This window comes from Triturus cristatus, chromosome 3_1 (genome assembly GCF_964204655.1).
Source record: "Triturus cristatus chromosome 3_1, aTriCri1.1, whole genome shotgun sequence".
Lineage (NCBI taxonomy): Eukaryota > Metazoa > Chordata > Amphibia > Caudata > Salamandridae > Triturus > Triturus cristatus.
Window position 1 is genome coordinate 980176763 of NC_140583.1, and position 16448 is coordinate 980193210.

General features: G+C 43.2%; 1 protein-coding gene across 1 annotated transcript in view; it reads left to right on the plus strand.

Annotated features, from left to right (window-relative positions):
• LOC146861355 (serine incorporator 2-like) overlaps positions 1-16448 on the plus strand; it is a 149908-nt gene that overhangs the window by 88531 nt on the left and 44929 nt on the right. Inside the window, exons 4-6 of the mRNA XM_085645661.1 lie at positions 1332-1411; positions 2027-2164; positions 4575-4744. Coding sequence (XP_085501787.1) covers positions 1332-1411; positions 2027-2164; positions 4575-4744 — 388 coding nt within the window. The remainder of the gene's footprint in view (positions 1-1331; positions 1412-2026; positions 2165-4574; positions 4745-16448) is intronic.

Below are 16448 nucleotides of genomic sequence, written 5' to 3' on the forward strand. Positions count from 1 at the left end.
ACTTTAGTAATTCATTCTGAGAAAGTATATTTTGTATAATGTAATAATAATGTAATTAAAAAAAAATCTAAATGGTTTTAAAAATGTTGTAAATCAGTATAACCATTAATACATTAAAATTGTCATTTACAAAACCTTTGAAATTCACTGAAAAAAACCATAGGTTTCAGGCCTGACATAGTTAGGAATTGGCATTTAAAAAACTTTAGAAATTCACTGAAAAAAACCATAGGTTATAGGGGTGTTATAGTTAGCTGTTTCACTCGAACAAAACCATTGAAATTCCTCCGATATAGTTGATTGTACTAACTACATCTCGTGCGCCCGCAATCCACTGCTGATGTCGTCACATATTACATCATTCATGACCAGGTCAGTGACATCACTGAATAGACCTGGGTGGAATTTCTATTACTCCAGAGTAATTGGAGTATTTTCGGTATTTCTGTGTTACTGTATGACGCGGAAATTACCAGTAATTACAGTTATTCCTCCTTGTGGAATTAACACGTTTTTTGTGGGAAAAAAATCGTACTGCAGGACCACGTTTAGCGAGCGGTTGCATGTAGCACTGTTAACGCAAAATGCATCCTTGCTTCCATTTTGGATGCGAGGGTGCATTTTGTACTTAGAAAATAGCATTAAATGGTGGTAGTAGGTTTGGTGACAATCCTATCTCAAGAGCACACATAGCTCCCTATTTGTGTTCTGTTGCATTTAGCGCTATTTCTTAGCACAAAATGTATTCAATGCAGTATTTCCATTCTTGCGTAATCTTGCGGAATTTTGGGGTAACTCCATGTAATACTCTCACCCCTAGTTTTAAATGGAGCCTGACCGAGTAGAAAGATGTATTGTAAAAAGTACGTTGGCTAGTCCTGGTTCTTTTCCCCTTGATTTTTATTTGATGGTTCTCCTAGCGTATCTGTAACCTTAAGAGTTACGCTGATAGAATGAAAGGCTTGTTTATGTTCATATAGTAAAAAGTAATAGCGGGAATTTATCATAATGATTTTAATTGTTAAATTACTTGTTTTATTGTTAAACTGCATTGTTTGCATAGTGAATCTTTTATGGAACCATTTTTTAATGTTCTGAAATAATGATGTCTTTTGGGGGTTGCCTATGGTCTTTTTTGAGATCCAAGTTCGCGTAGTCCTCCAATAAATAATTCTAGAATTAATTCACAACTCCTGGCTCATTCCAGCCCCACCATTATGACTGCCCCGCCGGTTTTTACCCCCCCCCAGGTCCTCATGTTACTGTCCTTCTCATTGTTGTTACTTCTTTCAGTAACATTTCTGTCAATCTTTCTCTTGCGTTTTTTATAGGTTTTGGTTCTTCAAGTTCCTGATCCTGGTTGGGATCACGGTGGGGGCCTTTTTTATTCCCAATGGACCCTTTACGACAGGTAAGCATGGGCAGTTTACGCACCGCTTGTTCCGCTTGCAAATTGTGTTAATCTCCAGTTTTATCTTGGATGGAACTCTGCTTGTCCTTTGATGATTAGAAAACGAACTTTGCTCAAAAAACTCTCAATGCTCACTGTCCTACATTCTTTATTTCTATGTTTAATATTTAAATTGCGCTTGACGTCCCTTGCAAAGAAGCCAGTTTAGAGCAGGGGTTTTCACCCTTGCCGTGACCTGACTATAAACAATCTTGGTTCCTAACTCGAGTTAGCTTGTACTGTTATATTCTTATATTTAATTGTCTTTTGAGCATTCTCCACTCTTTAGAAATGAAACAGAAATGTTTTCAAATGACCCTATCATGGTTTCATGTAAAAGTAATGCATTTATTTATTTATCATAATGGTATGATCTATGATGGTCAAATTGAAAAAATAAGAAACAAGAAGTCATCCTTTATATTTTGAATTTGTAATAACTTTTAGATGAGTTTTGAAAAAAATATTGCGTTATATGCTTGCATAGATACTTCTTGGAACTGTAACTGTTGTTGAAATTGGCCCCATTCTCAGGACTCTGACTGGCTTTCTTGCCCTCTTCTCTCCCTTCTCCAGTTTGGTATTACTTCGGCCTGGTTGGGGGGTTCCTTTTCTTCCTTGTCCAGCTGGTCCTCCTCATCGACTTTGCACACTCGTGGAGTCAAGCTTGGCTGGACAGGGCGGAGGAAGGCAACAGCAAGTGCTGGTATGCAGGTGGGTACGAAATGTGGCGCGCTTCACGTTCACTTGGTAACGGAATGACTACCATCAGGTGTTAAAATTACTGCATTACACTACTGCCAGTACCAAAGATAAATAGATAGATTACTAAGTTGGTGCCTTGGGTGTATGTAAAGGGCAGTTGACCTATGTAAAGCGTGTCGTAAAAATATTTTATTAAAGTTGTGGGAGAGGATTCATGCAGATTTGCTAGTCAGTGGATCTTAAAATGATGTTGGTGGTTAATAAGTCTGATCGCAAGCCGAAGCAGACCCAGAAATAGAGGGGATAAATTGGGTGCCGCAGAGGATCCGTTTTGAGTTTTAAGCTCTTGCGTTCACATGTGACATTGTAGGGATCGGAAAGGAAAGCAGTGCCTTACCTACTTACGGGTAACAGTACAATCTGCTGGAGAACTCCAAGAGTCCTAGTTGAGTGAACAGTGAAATGAGCTGGGTGAATGGCCTCTTGGTTCTAATCCACCCTCAGATAGTTGAAACATAATTACTTGAGTGGCAGATCAACGAGGTGATAGGGAGGGACAGTAAGCGAGGGCGGTGTCAAACTATTTTTGCTACATGGAGACTCCTAGATGACGTAGAAGTAGAAGCAGTCTGTGTCCAAGAAACATGTTTTGCTGCTATGCAGCATTATACCTTTGTCCATTTCTGTTGAGATGAACCTGCTGCCCAGTCGCACACTGTGTGCCACAGGCTAGTGATGGCCCTCTGCCCATTTCTCATACTTGCCCACAACAAAGCCATGCTCTATGAATCTACAAAAAGAATCACTAACGCGCACACTGCCTAAATACCACTCGTATGTGTGGAATGTTACTAGACCTGCAGTAAATCAAGCAATACATCTTTAAAATGTATCCATAATCTAATTACTTACAAAAGGCTTTCACTGAACCACATGAAAACATACATAACAATCTTTTTCTGAGTGATGCAGGCCGACGCATGAGGTACTTCATTACCTCCGTTGCACTGTGTGGCCATGAGACCGGTCTCTTCCTGCAAGGTAAAAAATGTTGTCCATTAAACTTGAGCGAATTATTGGGAAAAGGAATTAAATACTGCACGCCCTAGGGGTGACATAAAAATCATCTGGCAGACCTTGGTGCTTTATGTTCCATTACCCATCACACGCTCCTCTTGAGTTAGTAGCTGCTCTCTGTGAGATTGTGGTGCTTGCTATCAAAGCTGTCTCAAGCATGAGCTGTTAGAGCTCCTTTCCCATATATCTTGCTGGGGCTTCAGTACTCTCTGTTAATTTACAACTGGTTCCTTTTAAATTGTGTCTTAATTCAAAACATTGTCCCTTAATATTGAAACCCCTTTCCTTTTCCTCACCCGTTCTATAAATTTTTTTTTTTTTTTTTTTTTTGCAACCATCTTCGGTGTTTACGATGTTGTAAAATGTAAACATATGATGGAAAGTTGATCAGTGTTGGAAAGCTGGATGTGTTCTCCAGCTTAGCTTGCCATCCTTAAAACGCAGGTCTCACAATATTTACATAGGATTCCTCCTCAAATGAATTCCTCTATCCTCAGACTCATCTGCTTACTCCCAAGATGGGGAGGGTGGGACAATCATCTCCCAGGGACCCGAGCAATTGTTTTCATGACTATAAAATGTATTGATTTTCACTTCACCCTCTATCATCAGTGCGCGAGTCATGGCCCTATCCATATAGAAGGGAACTGTAAACGGTTGCAAGGAAATAGATCTCGGTTGATTTATAGCAATATGCAGAAATGTAAGGACAATTGAAAAGGCCTTATTGTCCCTGATGCCGTTCTTCCCCATGTGCCCTGTTATACTTTGTGACTTGATAACCACTTAGTGCTGTACTGCTGTGGGACTTTGACATTATTAATACCTTCATGTACCTCTTGTAAACCTATTTACGTAGTCACATAACCTGTAAAGCGCTCTGATGCCCTCGAGTGCAGCTACTGCAATATGAAACTCTAAAATAAATCAAATAAAATAAGGGGAGTAAACCAGTGTTTGTTGATCATCTTACGTGACTTGCTGTGCTAATGGAATGTTGGTTTCTAGGTGGAAAGATGGTGTTTTGGTGACAATGTAACCTGATTTATTTGTGCTTAAGGCATTTCAACAACACTGATTTGACACCAGACCATACAGGCACTGAGGAGAATGGTGCTAATTTGATAGGAGTGTACAAGGGTGTTACACAACAAGGGGTAAAACAGCTAGAATGGAAAAGCCTTGTTTTGTACTTGAAGTTCATGATGGGCTCTGCCTTAGCTCTGATAGCTTTTCCGAGACAGTGGCTTGATGGAAAAATCTGTCCTGGCTGCTTCATTTTTGAGTGTTGGGTTTAGAGCCCAGAAGGTCTTGGTTCTCACATACATTTGTCCTTCCACAGCCCTGCTGATCTTCACTGTCCTCCTGTACGCAGCGACCATCGCTGCCATTGTAGTGCTCTACATTTACTACACCAAGCCTGGCGAGTGCGCTGCCAACAAGGTCTTCATCAGTCTGAACCTAATCTTCTGTGTCATTGTGTCTATTGTGTCCATCCTTCCGAAGGTCCAGGTAAGAAGCACAAGTGTCATATGTCTGCTTCACAAAGAATGATCCTTTAGCGGCTGGAGTTGTTAGGTGAATATGATTTCTGACGAGCATTAGCTAGCCTGACATTTGTGACGCCTCTTAACACCAATTGAGCGTTTGTCATTGGAAAATATTCTGGCGCAAAATACCAAGCAGTGTTGATCCGACAATGATTATAATGTTTCAACAGCCATAAACCAATTGGGGGTGGGGGGGTAGCCACAACACCTGTTCCCTAGACGGTTTGAGTTCTTGTATGAAATGCAAAGACCGCCTCTATGTAGCTTTACTAAGAACAGGATTGGCAGTCACCAGTAGCCTTCAGCTGTGGGTTTCAAATGATACACAACTCTAGTCTTTCCATCGCATTCTTGTGAATGTGGTCCCTCTATGCATATTTGCAGGTTTGCCAGTGATGCAGAGCTTGGTAACTTTTACTTTCTTGCAGTATTTCATTTTTGTTAGCCTGGTAACTATTTATTTCTTGCAATAAATCACTTTCCTAGACTCATGTTTTACTCTTAATGACCTCTTTAGTGGAGTACAGCAAAATACAAAGTGCCTACTTGCTAGTGGGTACCGATTACCAAACTTGTTTGCAGCATAACATTTGAAGACCAGTGCGTTTTTAACTTTTCATCAAACATGTTATGGGTCATTTCCCTCTTGTGCATAGTCACTGGGCCCCGGGAACCACAGTACCTGCCCTAAGTGGCTTAAAACTTCCATGTTGATGGTTGGGATCAAGGGTATTGCATCTGCGAGTAAGCTCCACTTTGTCCACATAGAGCAGAGGTCTTCAAACAGGATGGGGGACCTTCTGAGAGGGCCGAAGTTGATCTCCGTGTGGTGCTCGAGGAGCATCTTGCTGAAAATAGTACTTTGCTTTTAAGGAAAACATGGAGGCAGTGGGTCACTCTGCAAAAAGGCTATCACACTGTTGATATTTTTATGCCTTAAGAAGCTCAGGATGCGCATAGCTGAACTGAACATTTGGCAGGAGGGGGTGCAGCATTAAAAAGTTTTAGGACCGCTGACCTAGAGTGAGATTTTGTACTCCTTATCACCACGAGCTAAACGCTTAATAGTGGCACAAATACCTTTATATTGTTCCCCAATATAGGCAAAAGGGATCAAAACTGCGTCATCAGAACCCTAATGCAGTAATTTGATATCCAGCATTCCTACTTTTAATAACACTAGAAATGGACTAGTCACTAAAAATGTGATTGGATTGGTCGCAACTTAGGCCTGTGCAAATGTGCATTTAAATTAATGTGGAGAACCACTTGGATCCAGGCGCCAAGTGGGTGCAAAAAGCCTGCTGTGCATTTACAAAGTGAGACGCGTTATTGCACCCTTTTTACAGTATAGTGAAATGCAAATATTTTTGTATCCGTTTTTACATGATCATTAGACATTTTTCTATTGTACTCTCGGAGTTGTGTTGCCTCAAACTATAACAAGCAGTGGATGCACTCCGTGCTAATTTTAAAATGGACGCAAAGTGGTCGAAGTGGGGGGGGGAAAAAGTAGGGGAACTGTGAGCTGAGAATCAGAGGGCGGGAATAACCCGTGGATTGGATTGGGTCCGTGGGCAGTCAGAGGTGTGGCAGAAAAAGCAAAATATCCAATTTTTTAGTATTTGTTTCCCATTTCACTAACCGGTTACAGCTTATTACGTTATTTAATTTAACCAATAGATACACATGTTTATTTAAGGTTTAATATGAGTTATTGATATGAAATTACATTCACAAAGTGGGATACATTTCCAAACGCAGAATGTCCCAAATATCCTTAAAAGTGGAATCACAAGCCATTTGTCTCCCAGCCATGGAGTGTCTGTCATCAGCACCTCTCCACCTTTTTTCCACAAGAGCAGTTCAAACGTGAATGGCAAAATATCCTAGTTTGCAAATGTTTTCCACATAATTATGGCTCTGCCATATTTGTCACATAATACATAATCTGCTGCATAATCCGAGGATTTTAACTAATAAATTGTTTATAGCTCAAACTGATCAAAAGTTACTAAAAAATGTGACGTGTGCTGCTGTGAAGTGGAGGGCCCTTTGCAAAGGTTGACTGGTGCAGTTGTAAGCTCCATTGGTACTCATAAGAAAACATCTTTGCAGAGACTGTTAGCATGTATAAAAATGTCAAAACAATGTGTCAGAAAATTTACAGCACCACTAATACCAGTGTAGGGTGTCGGAGCACTTATATAACACACATTACACAGAGACAATCGTGTGTAAATCACTGTATAGGAAATGTTACATAAGACAAAGGACTACAAGGTGTAGGAGTCACATGACAACCATACTAGTAGGCAGCATAGTTTAATAGTGATAGGTCTGAAACAACAACTCTGAATTTAAAACAGAATACCATGGTTGCGGGTTCTCTTTAATAATCAGAATTGATTTCTACCCAAATGAACCCTTTTTTGCAACATTAGGATAATCAAAGACTGGGGAAAAAACCATAACGCGCTAATTTATACCTTGCAGTTTACATACAGCTCTTACATGACAATAAATAGCTCACTGTTCTATGTTATGATTTTAATTTATTAACTGCAAGTAACAAATAGGGTCTCTCTGACAAAAGCAGTAACCCACTGACCTATTTACATTATGTGCACTTTGTGATCTGCATGGTACATGTTCTTAGCAGCAGGCACATTAACCACCTGGCCTTCCTTCCATGAGTCAAAACGTCCACTAGATAAAACACCATCTGTCTCTACCAAGAACATTAATCACTGGAGTTATCATGACATTTTTATTGGTGCCTAAAATTGTTGGAGGCCAGGAAGGAAGCAGCAAGTGCCTTTGAAACCATATTATACTTGCAAACACGACGCCCCCACCTGAAGTTAGCCGCATCCGCGGTCTATGAAGGTAACAGCGGTGGTGCCGGGTAAGGGGGGATTTCAGCGGACGATGCAGAGGGAAAATTAATCATTTATTTAATTTTCGCTCTGCATCGTCCCTCGAAATCCCCCCTAAACCAGCCCCTCTGCCCCAACGCTGTTACCTGCACGGACCGTGGCTGCTCAGCGCCTGGTGCGGTCGCACTGCCCTGGAGCCAGCCTGCTAAAGGGTCCTGTGCCCTCTGTGACAGTCACTGTCACTCTATGGTGTGCCCCTTTCATAGGCCTGCCTGCAAGACTGGAGGTGAACTTCAGAATAAATTGTGGCAGAAAGGCCTTCAATGTTAACCCACACTTGCCACTGCTAGGGTCCACCTGCTGGTGCTAAGACACCAGGGCTGTTAAGATCTTGTGGGGCCTTCTAAGGTCTAGCATGGGAATGTGCTCCCTCAGGTGGAGTGATCTGGTTATGAAGGCTGGGTTCCCCTGTTCCAAATTCAGCAACTCTGACCATAGTGCCACATCCTCTCCCCCACTGAACAGCATACTGCCCCACTGAGAGAAAGTTGCAATTCACTGGCCCGCTATTAACACCTGGATGTGACTCAATTCAAACTATGCACGAGACTAGAGCAATATGCTGCCTAAAAAAAAATAACGTCCTAGAAAAAGCTAACACTCATAGGGAATGCAAGATTAAGTAAGACATGTGAAATGTAAGCAGGAACAACATGGTTACCTTTTTCTTTTTACACTCCTTATTCAGAAATTAGTGAGTGCTTTTGCCTGAAAAGATAAGGACATGACTGGACCAGTTTCAATGCCCATTGCTTATATCCTTACAAAACGTAAGCAGTATGGTTTCAAAAGACCACATCCATAAACACAGAGCCTCAGTACAGATTTTGTTTTCCAGTTCACTCATCAAGCAGGTATTTCAGTACCTCAAAGAATGGTGCACTTTCCCACCGAGGGAAAGCAATGTTGTACAAAGACGAGAAAACAAAAGTAGCGCTTCACTGGCAAACACTGTGAAGTGGCGCTAATGTGTTTAGGTGTGAATAAATCAATCTGGCCACCTTGCAACCTCTCTGACTTGCGTTAGTTAGTTAGTTATTGTTCATATTTTGAATGTTTTATTTCTCTCCACCCCGAGGCTGCACTTAGAAATTGTAAAATGTCACAAAAAGATGACGTTTCCAGCAAAAGTGTTTCTAATTTGGATCCATTTTACAGGGCAGCAAATAAACGAAAGGAGGAAAGAGACGGTAATAGTGTTTCTTGAAGTCTCGGTTTTCATTAAATGAAGAGCGAGACCGAGAGGGAAGAGGGGGAATAAATAGGGGGGGGGGGGGCAGCTGCCAACAGCAGGAGAACTGGACACTGTCCTTGTCTTCTCTGAGCCCGAAGGAAAAGACAGTCTTTTTCCTTCTCTGCCCGTTCCCAAAAGCCGAGGCTTAACTATCGGCCTTGGCGATTTCTGCCGTCCAGGAAGCATGTTTAAAATAACAAAGTAGGGGAACGGACTCTATGAAATTAAAGAAGTAGGGGCATGCCGCGCCCTGCTGATCCTGCCCACTTCGACCACTGGTTTGCACTTTGCACCCACCTTGGCTCTAGCACCAGGATTTACACGTGGCTTTGTGCATCAGCTTAGATTGTGGACGTGTGTTGAGCTCTTGCACTGTGCTTAATTTTAGGTGTGATTTTCAGTGAGTTGTTTTGTCCCCGCAGGAGTTGATTCTTACAGACTGCGACTGATCACCCAGAATTTCAAGCTAGTCCCCCAATTATGATCATTCCATTGAAGTTGGTTCCCTCTGTGTGCCTGTGTTGGCTTACCCAAATGATGTGCCCCCACCCCAGTGCCATGTCCAACATTTCAGGCATTATTATTTCTGACATTTTGTTCTTTTCTAGCAGCACATATTCTACTGATCCCCATTATCCGTGCTGATTGCAGATAGCCTGTGGTTTAAAAAGCCTTGAAGTTTGTCTAATGCAACAAATTGTAAAGATGTGCGTTGAATTTCACTTCATAGTTGCTTAGAAAGCAGGCTCCTGTTTATTAGAGCACAGTATGAAGCTTGTGAAATTATTTTCCCAATACGTATCCATTCACCTCCGCTGAAAGTATTTTTGTATAATTATATTTATTTACACAACAGGAAAACATTAAATAGACTTTTTTTATCATTTGACTTCACTTATTATAACATTTGTTTAATTGAATACCTTTCTGCATGCTATTGCACAGAAGCCTGAATGCGCGTTCAATCATTGGCCCGTGCATTCATGGGCCAGGCATGTATTCGCACCGCTATACAACACCAGCTTTAGATCAAATGCCTGACACGCAGTGTTTCATTTGTAAGAAACGGAAGTACAGGGACACAACGTTTTATTAAAAGTTTGCAGGCCGCCCTGCCACATGCTAGAAGCATCAAAGGCACCAATGGGACATTCGTTTGCTGGCTCTTTCACTAGGGGCTCTTTTAGATATATTTGTTTGTTTATTGTGAGAACGCTTATTTCTTTCCCGTGACACTTTGCCACATGGAGGAGCGATGCCGATCAGCACTTCTTCACTCGGCATACCGAAACCACATTTTGAGCATACACAACCATTTTTCCCCCATAAAATGTGGGCCCGTACCGGTCATTCATTTACATTTGGTTTACAGTGCATATATTTTGCCATGAAACCAGTGATCCCTAAAGAAACATTTCTTTTTTTCTTGGTTGACTTTCCCTGACTTTGAGAAGCCGGAATTAGAAGCATGTTTGCCGTGCATAGCAATCAGCCTAGATATGGGAAGCATACACGCATTGTTTAACTATCTGCCTATTTTAGCTAAGCCCAAGATGGGGCATTTTTGTATGTTTGAGTATACATTTGTGCAGGGGTGCGCGTTGTTTGCAGCAGTGCACAATGGGTGTTGTCTGCAGCAGTATCCTTGAGCGGCACATCATGTTTATAGTACATGGTATCCTTTTGATGCGGCCAACATGTATGCTTAAATCAGACTGCATGACCCAGTGTGTATTAATTGTATAGTTCTTCAATCCCTGGCAGCACAGCAGCCAGGATAATGTGCTGCAAGACCTATTGGCAATGCCAATGCTTTTTTTTTTTTTTTACCAGCCTGTCCACACCAGGCTATACCTGGCAATGACGGACAGAAAAAAAAGCCACCTGACCACCCACTCTAAATAGAGCTGACAGTAGGATGGCACCTTCTCTGTCAGGGCGTCCAAGGACATTTTACACTGACTGGTGCACTTCAAGTTTTATGCTGATGGAGTAAAATTTACCAGAGTCGCAAACAGGTGGACAGACATTGAGTTTGGTGGACAGGGTCTCCATTGCCGTTGGAACAGAGTACCTGGCCACCAAACTTTGAATCGGCCCTAGAAGCCCAATTAATGCGAATCCGTACTGATCCTGGTTCTCATGGGAGCAGTTCATCCCAAACCTTGGTCACCTCAAAGATTCACACTGAGGAGCCACAAGGCTGAAACCCCCAGCGGCTGAGCACTTTATCTTGAGATGGAGCTGCCCAGTTGATTGTAGGGTGAAGCTTCTTACTGTTCAATAAAATACCGTTTGCCAAATCCTTGAGCAAATCAGGCGCTCATCCTAGAAGATGAAATCCAGACAAACTCCCAGCCTCAGTAGTGCCTCTTTCTGGAAACCGAAAAATTACTTCACCTACTGCATTTCCGGTTTCAAATCAGATTTCCGTTGTTCTCAAAATTACTGAAGCAGGAGAATTAGGATGCCATCTATAGTGAGGCAGACTGGTCCCGGCCAGGATTTGTTTCTGAAGAGGTAGTGCAGGGTTAATAACTGCTACTGTCTTTATGGAGCATTTGTACATCCCTTCTTACTCAATCACACTTTGGGATATTGGTATGTAGCATACGGAAGTAATTGATTTCAGAACTATCCGTGTTGTATAGGAAAATGTGCACCACTTCCCCACCAGGGCTCCTCAACTGAAGTATGCCCCTTTCCTAGTGACTACCTTTTTAGGTCTCGCCTATCTATTGCGTTTACGCAATCGCTATGCGAGACTCTAGTAAGAGGGGCATTTCAAAGTGCTCCCAAAAGTGGATTGCATGGCGAGCACGCGCACAATCACGTGCATCGTGCCGCCATGCAATCCGTTTGGGGAAGCGCTTCAGCCCACTGGCGCGTGCACGTGTAGCCTCGGCATCATACTGGGTCCGCTCCCCCGCCTGGAATGAGCTCCCCCGCATGCCGAGAGATGGTTTCCTCATGGCGCCTCTCACAACTGTCCCTCCCCCACCACAGGGCTAGTCTCACGGATGCATTGCCATCAATCAATTTCACTTTCATGCCCGTGTTCTCTTTGCCTTTCAGCACACAGCCCGCCCTCCCCCCTGCGTGTTTTCTTGCAGCTTTGCCCAGATCTGAGTCCCAAACAACCAAAATAATAAGTTTGCCCTGCACGCTTTCTGTGCTTACAAAGTTAACGTATGCCGCGCTCATTCCCTTTTCATCCTTCTAAGGTCGATAACATTAGCTCCATTAATTCTGCGTCTAAGGATTTAAATAACCATATGTTTTCTTGCAACTTTAGGCAACACACACACACACACACACACACACACACCCCCCTACACACCTACCCCCCTACCCCCCTACCCCCCTACCCCCCTACCCCCCTACCCCCCTACACACCTACACACCTACACACCTACACACCTACACACCTACACACCTACACACCTACACACCTACACACCTACACACACACACCTCTACACCTACACACACACCTACACACCTCTACACCTACACACACACCTACACACCTCTACACCTATACACACACCTACACACCTACACACACACCTACACACACATACCTACCCCTACACACACATACCTACCCCTACACACACATACCTACCCCTACACACACATACCTACCCCTACACACACATACCTACCCCTACACACACATACCTACCCCTACACACACATACCTACCCCTACACACACATACCTACCCCTACACACACATACCTACCCCTACACACACATACCTACCCCTACACACACATACCTACCCCTACACACACATACCTACACACACATACCTACCCCTACACACACATACCTACCTCTCGCGTTGTCTTCCAGCTTTGGCCCGTGTTCTCTTTGCCTTTCAGCACACAGCTTCTCCGTAGCCACCATTTAACGACCATCCTGCCGTAGCCACCATTTAACTACCATCCTTTTAGTTAAAAAAAAAGTATTGCCTCTAAGGGTTTAAGGAACTATAGAAATGCAAGGCAACATACATTCCGAATGCCACTCAGAGCCACATAATTACATATATTAAACAAAAAGAGGGGGGGACCTAGGAGCTATTAAAGGTCCAGTGTCCATGCTCCTGATACATATATTTTTAACCCAACGAAGGACACTGTTCCTACAGTAGGATGCAATAAGTCACCCATACTTAAGGGTGCAAAAAGTCACCCGTGCATTTTACAAGAAAAATGTGAGCAAGAAAACAAAAACAAAAGAACCTTAGGTGTGAAGGGCCCACAAGTGAGGGGAACATTTTTTTTTTTTGTCCTCTGATGCCCTCACACACCCCAAGGGGTGTCATGCTTCATCATCGGGCAGTTGCTCCTCGTAGGGCCGGCGCTGCAATTCCCTACGGGTCCCCCGAAGGGTCGCTTTGTCAGAGATCTTTTAGGACTGCTGGATGGTGCATGAGGGTGTGTGGGGAGTGGGTTCAAAAGAGGGTAAATCAAAGGAGAATTGTGCGTGCAAAATAATCAATGAATTAAAAAGGGTCAACATGCAGCGACAGTGTAACTGTTGTACCCTTTGCAGTCCGAAAACCGCTCAATAAAAAACATTGCCCCAAAGGCTCACTATGCCTGGGTGTTATAGGTCATAGGTCGACATGTTTCGCGCTACTCTTGCCCAACTAGGGTCATTTGCGCTTCTTCAGGACCATAAAACAATTCAGTGAAGTGCACGTGAACAGTGTCAATAAGATAAAAATAAAAATACCCTCTATCTCAATCAGGGCGGAACAGCCACTTGTATACCCTCAGTATGGCAACAGCTGTATGATGGATGCCGCTCATGATTAATGCCTGGCCCTGCTGAGACAGTCCCTCTAAAGGCAAAAGCAATGGGCCCCCACACAAAGCCGGGGCGTTAAAGCGCAGGCTATTTCCTCCACACCTACCCCTCCATTGCGTTCACCTTAAGTATGGGTGACTTATTGCATCCTACTGTAGGAACAGTGTCCTTCGTTGGGTTAAAAATCCACATAATTACATGCCACATAACTACAATCCACTCAATACAACAGACACTCCAAAAACCAATCAGTGCCACATAGTTACACACCACATAATTACACAGCGCTCAATGCCACATACACTTCAAATACCACTCAGCGCCACATAATTACACACCGCATAATTACACTACACTCAATGCCACATGCACTCCAAATAACACTCAGTGCCAATTAATTACAATGCAAGATACACTCAAAATAACACTCAATGCCACATAGTTACACGCCACTAAAATCAACATACACTCCACACAAAACCACTCAGTGCCACATATTTATATTCTACAGAATTACTCTATCGCCCGCACTCTGTCTGTCGCACTCTGTCTGTCGCACTCTGTCTGTCGCACTCTGTCTGTCGCACTCTGTCTGTCGCACTCTGTCTGTCGCACTCTGTCTGTCGCACTCTGTCTGTCGCACTCTGTCTGTCGCACTCTGTCTGTCGCACTCTGTCTGTCGCACTCTGTCTGTCGCACTCTGTCTGTCGCACTCTGTCTGTCGCACTCTGTCTGTCGCACTCTGTCTGACTATTGCACTCTGTCTGACTATTGCACTCGGTCTGACTATTGCACTCTGTCTGACTATTGCACTCGGTCTGACTATTGCACTCGGTCTGACTATTGCACTCGGTCTGACTATTGCACTCGGTCTGACTATTGCACTCGGTCTGACTATTGCACTCGGTCTGACTATTGCACTCGGTCTGACTATTGCACTCGGTCTGACTATTGCACTCGGTCTGACTATTGCACTCGGTCTGACTATTGCACTCGGTCTGACTATTGCACTCGGTCTGACTATTGCACTCGGTCTGACTATTGCACTCGGTCTGACTATTGCACTCGGTCTGACTATTGCACTCGGTCTGACTATTGCACTCGGTCTGACTATTGCACTCGGTCTGACTATTGCACTCGGTCTGACTATTGCACTCGGTCTGACTATTGCACTCGGTCTGACTATTGCACTCGGTCTGACTATTGCACTCGGTCTGACTATTGCACTCGGTCTGACTATTGCACTCGGTCTGACTATTGCACTCGGTCTGACTATTGCACTCGGTCTGACTATTGCACTCGGTCTGACTATTGCACTCGGTCTGACTATCTATCTGACTATTGCACTCGGTCTGACTATTGCACTCTGTCTGACTATCGGTCTGACTATTGCACTCTGTCTGACTATTGCACTCTGTCTGACTATCTATCTGACTATTGCACTCTGTCTGACTATTGCACTCTGTCTGACTATCTATCTGACTATTGCACTCTGTCTGACTATTGCACTCTGTCTGACTATCTATCTGACTATTGCACTCTGTCTGACTATTGCACTCTGTCTGACTATCTATCTGACTATTGCACTCTGTCTGACTATCTATCTGACTATTGCACTCTGTCTGACTATCTATCTGACTATTGCACTCTGTCTGACTATCTATCTGACTATTGCACTCTGTCTGACTATCTATCTGACTATTGCACTCTGTCTGACTATCTATCTGACTATTGCACTCTGTCTGACTATCTATCTGACTATTGCACTCTGTCTGACTATCTATCTGACTATTGCACTCGGTCTGACTATCTATCTGACTATTGCACTCTGTCTGACTATTGCACTCTGTCTGACTATTGCACTCTGTCTGACTATTGCACTCTGTCTGACTATTGCACTCTGTCTGACTATTGCACTCTGTCTGACTATTGCACTCTGTCTGACTATTGCACTCGGTCTGACTATCTATCTGACTATTGCACTCGGTCTGACTATCTATCTGACTATTGCACTCTGTCTGTCTATCTGACTATTGCACTCTGTCTGTCTATCTGACTATTGCACTCTGTCTGTCTATCTGACTATTGCACTCTGTCTGTCTGTCTGTCTATTGCACTCTGTCTATCTATCTGACGATTGCACTCTGTCTGTCTATTGCACTCTGTCTATCTATCTGACGATTGCACTCTGTCTGTCTGTCTATCTATCTGACGATTGCTGTCTGTCTGTCTATCTATCTGACGATTGCACTCTGTCTGTCTGTCTATCTATCTGACGATTGCACTCTGTCTGTCTGTCTATCTATCTGACTATTGCACTCTGTCTGTCTGTCTATCTATCTGACTATTGCACTCTGTCTGTCTATCTATCTGACTATTGCACTCTGTCTGTCTATCTATCTGACTATTGCACTCTGTCTATCGCATTACCACAGCATCAATTACCGCCACAGCATTACTCAACACCACCACAACATCACTCACCGCCACCACAGTATCAATCTGTACAACCATTCAATAACAACTGGCTCTAATATGTTCTCTCAATAATTAGGCTTTATTACAAAAGGCACAAAAAAAAGATAATATTTAACTTCTGTTCTTGGATTTTAGGCGCAATTAAATACACTAAACATAATCTTCACAAGTTATTAACAAAAGTTTAAACG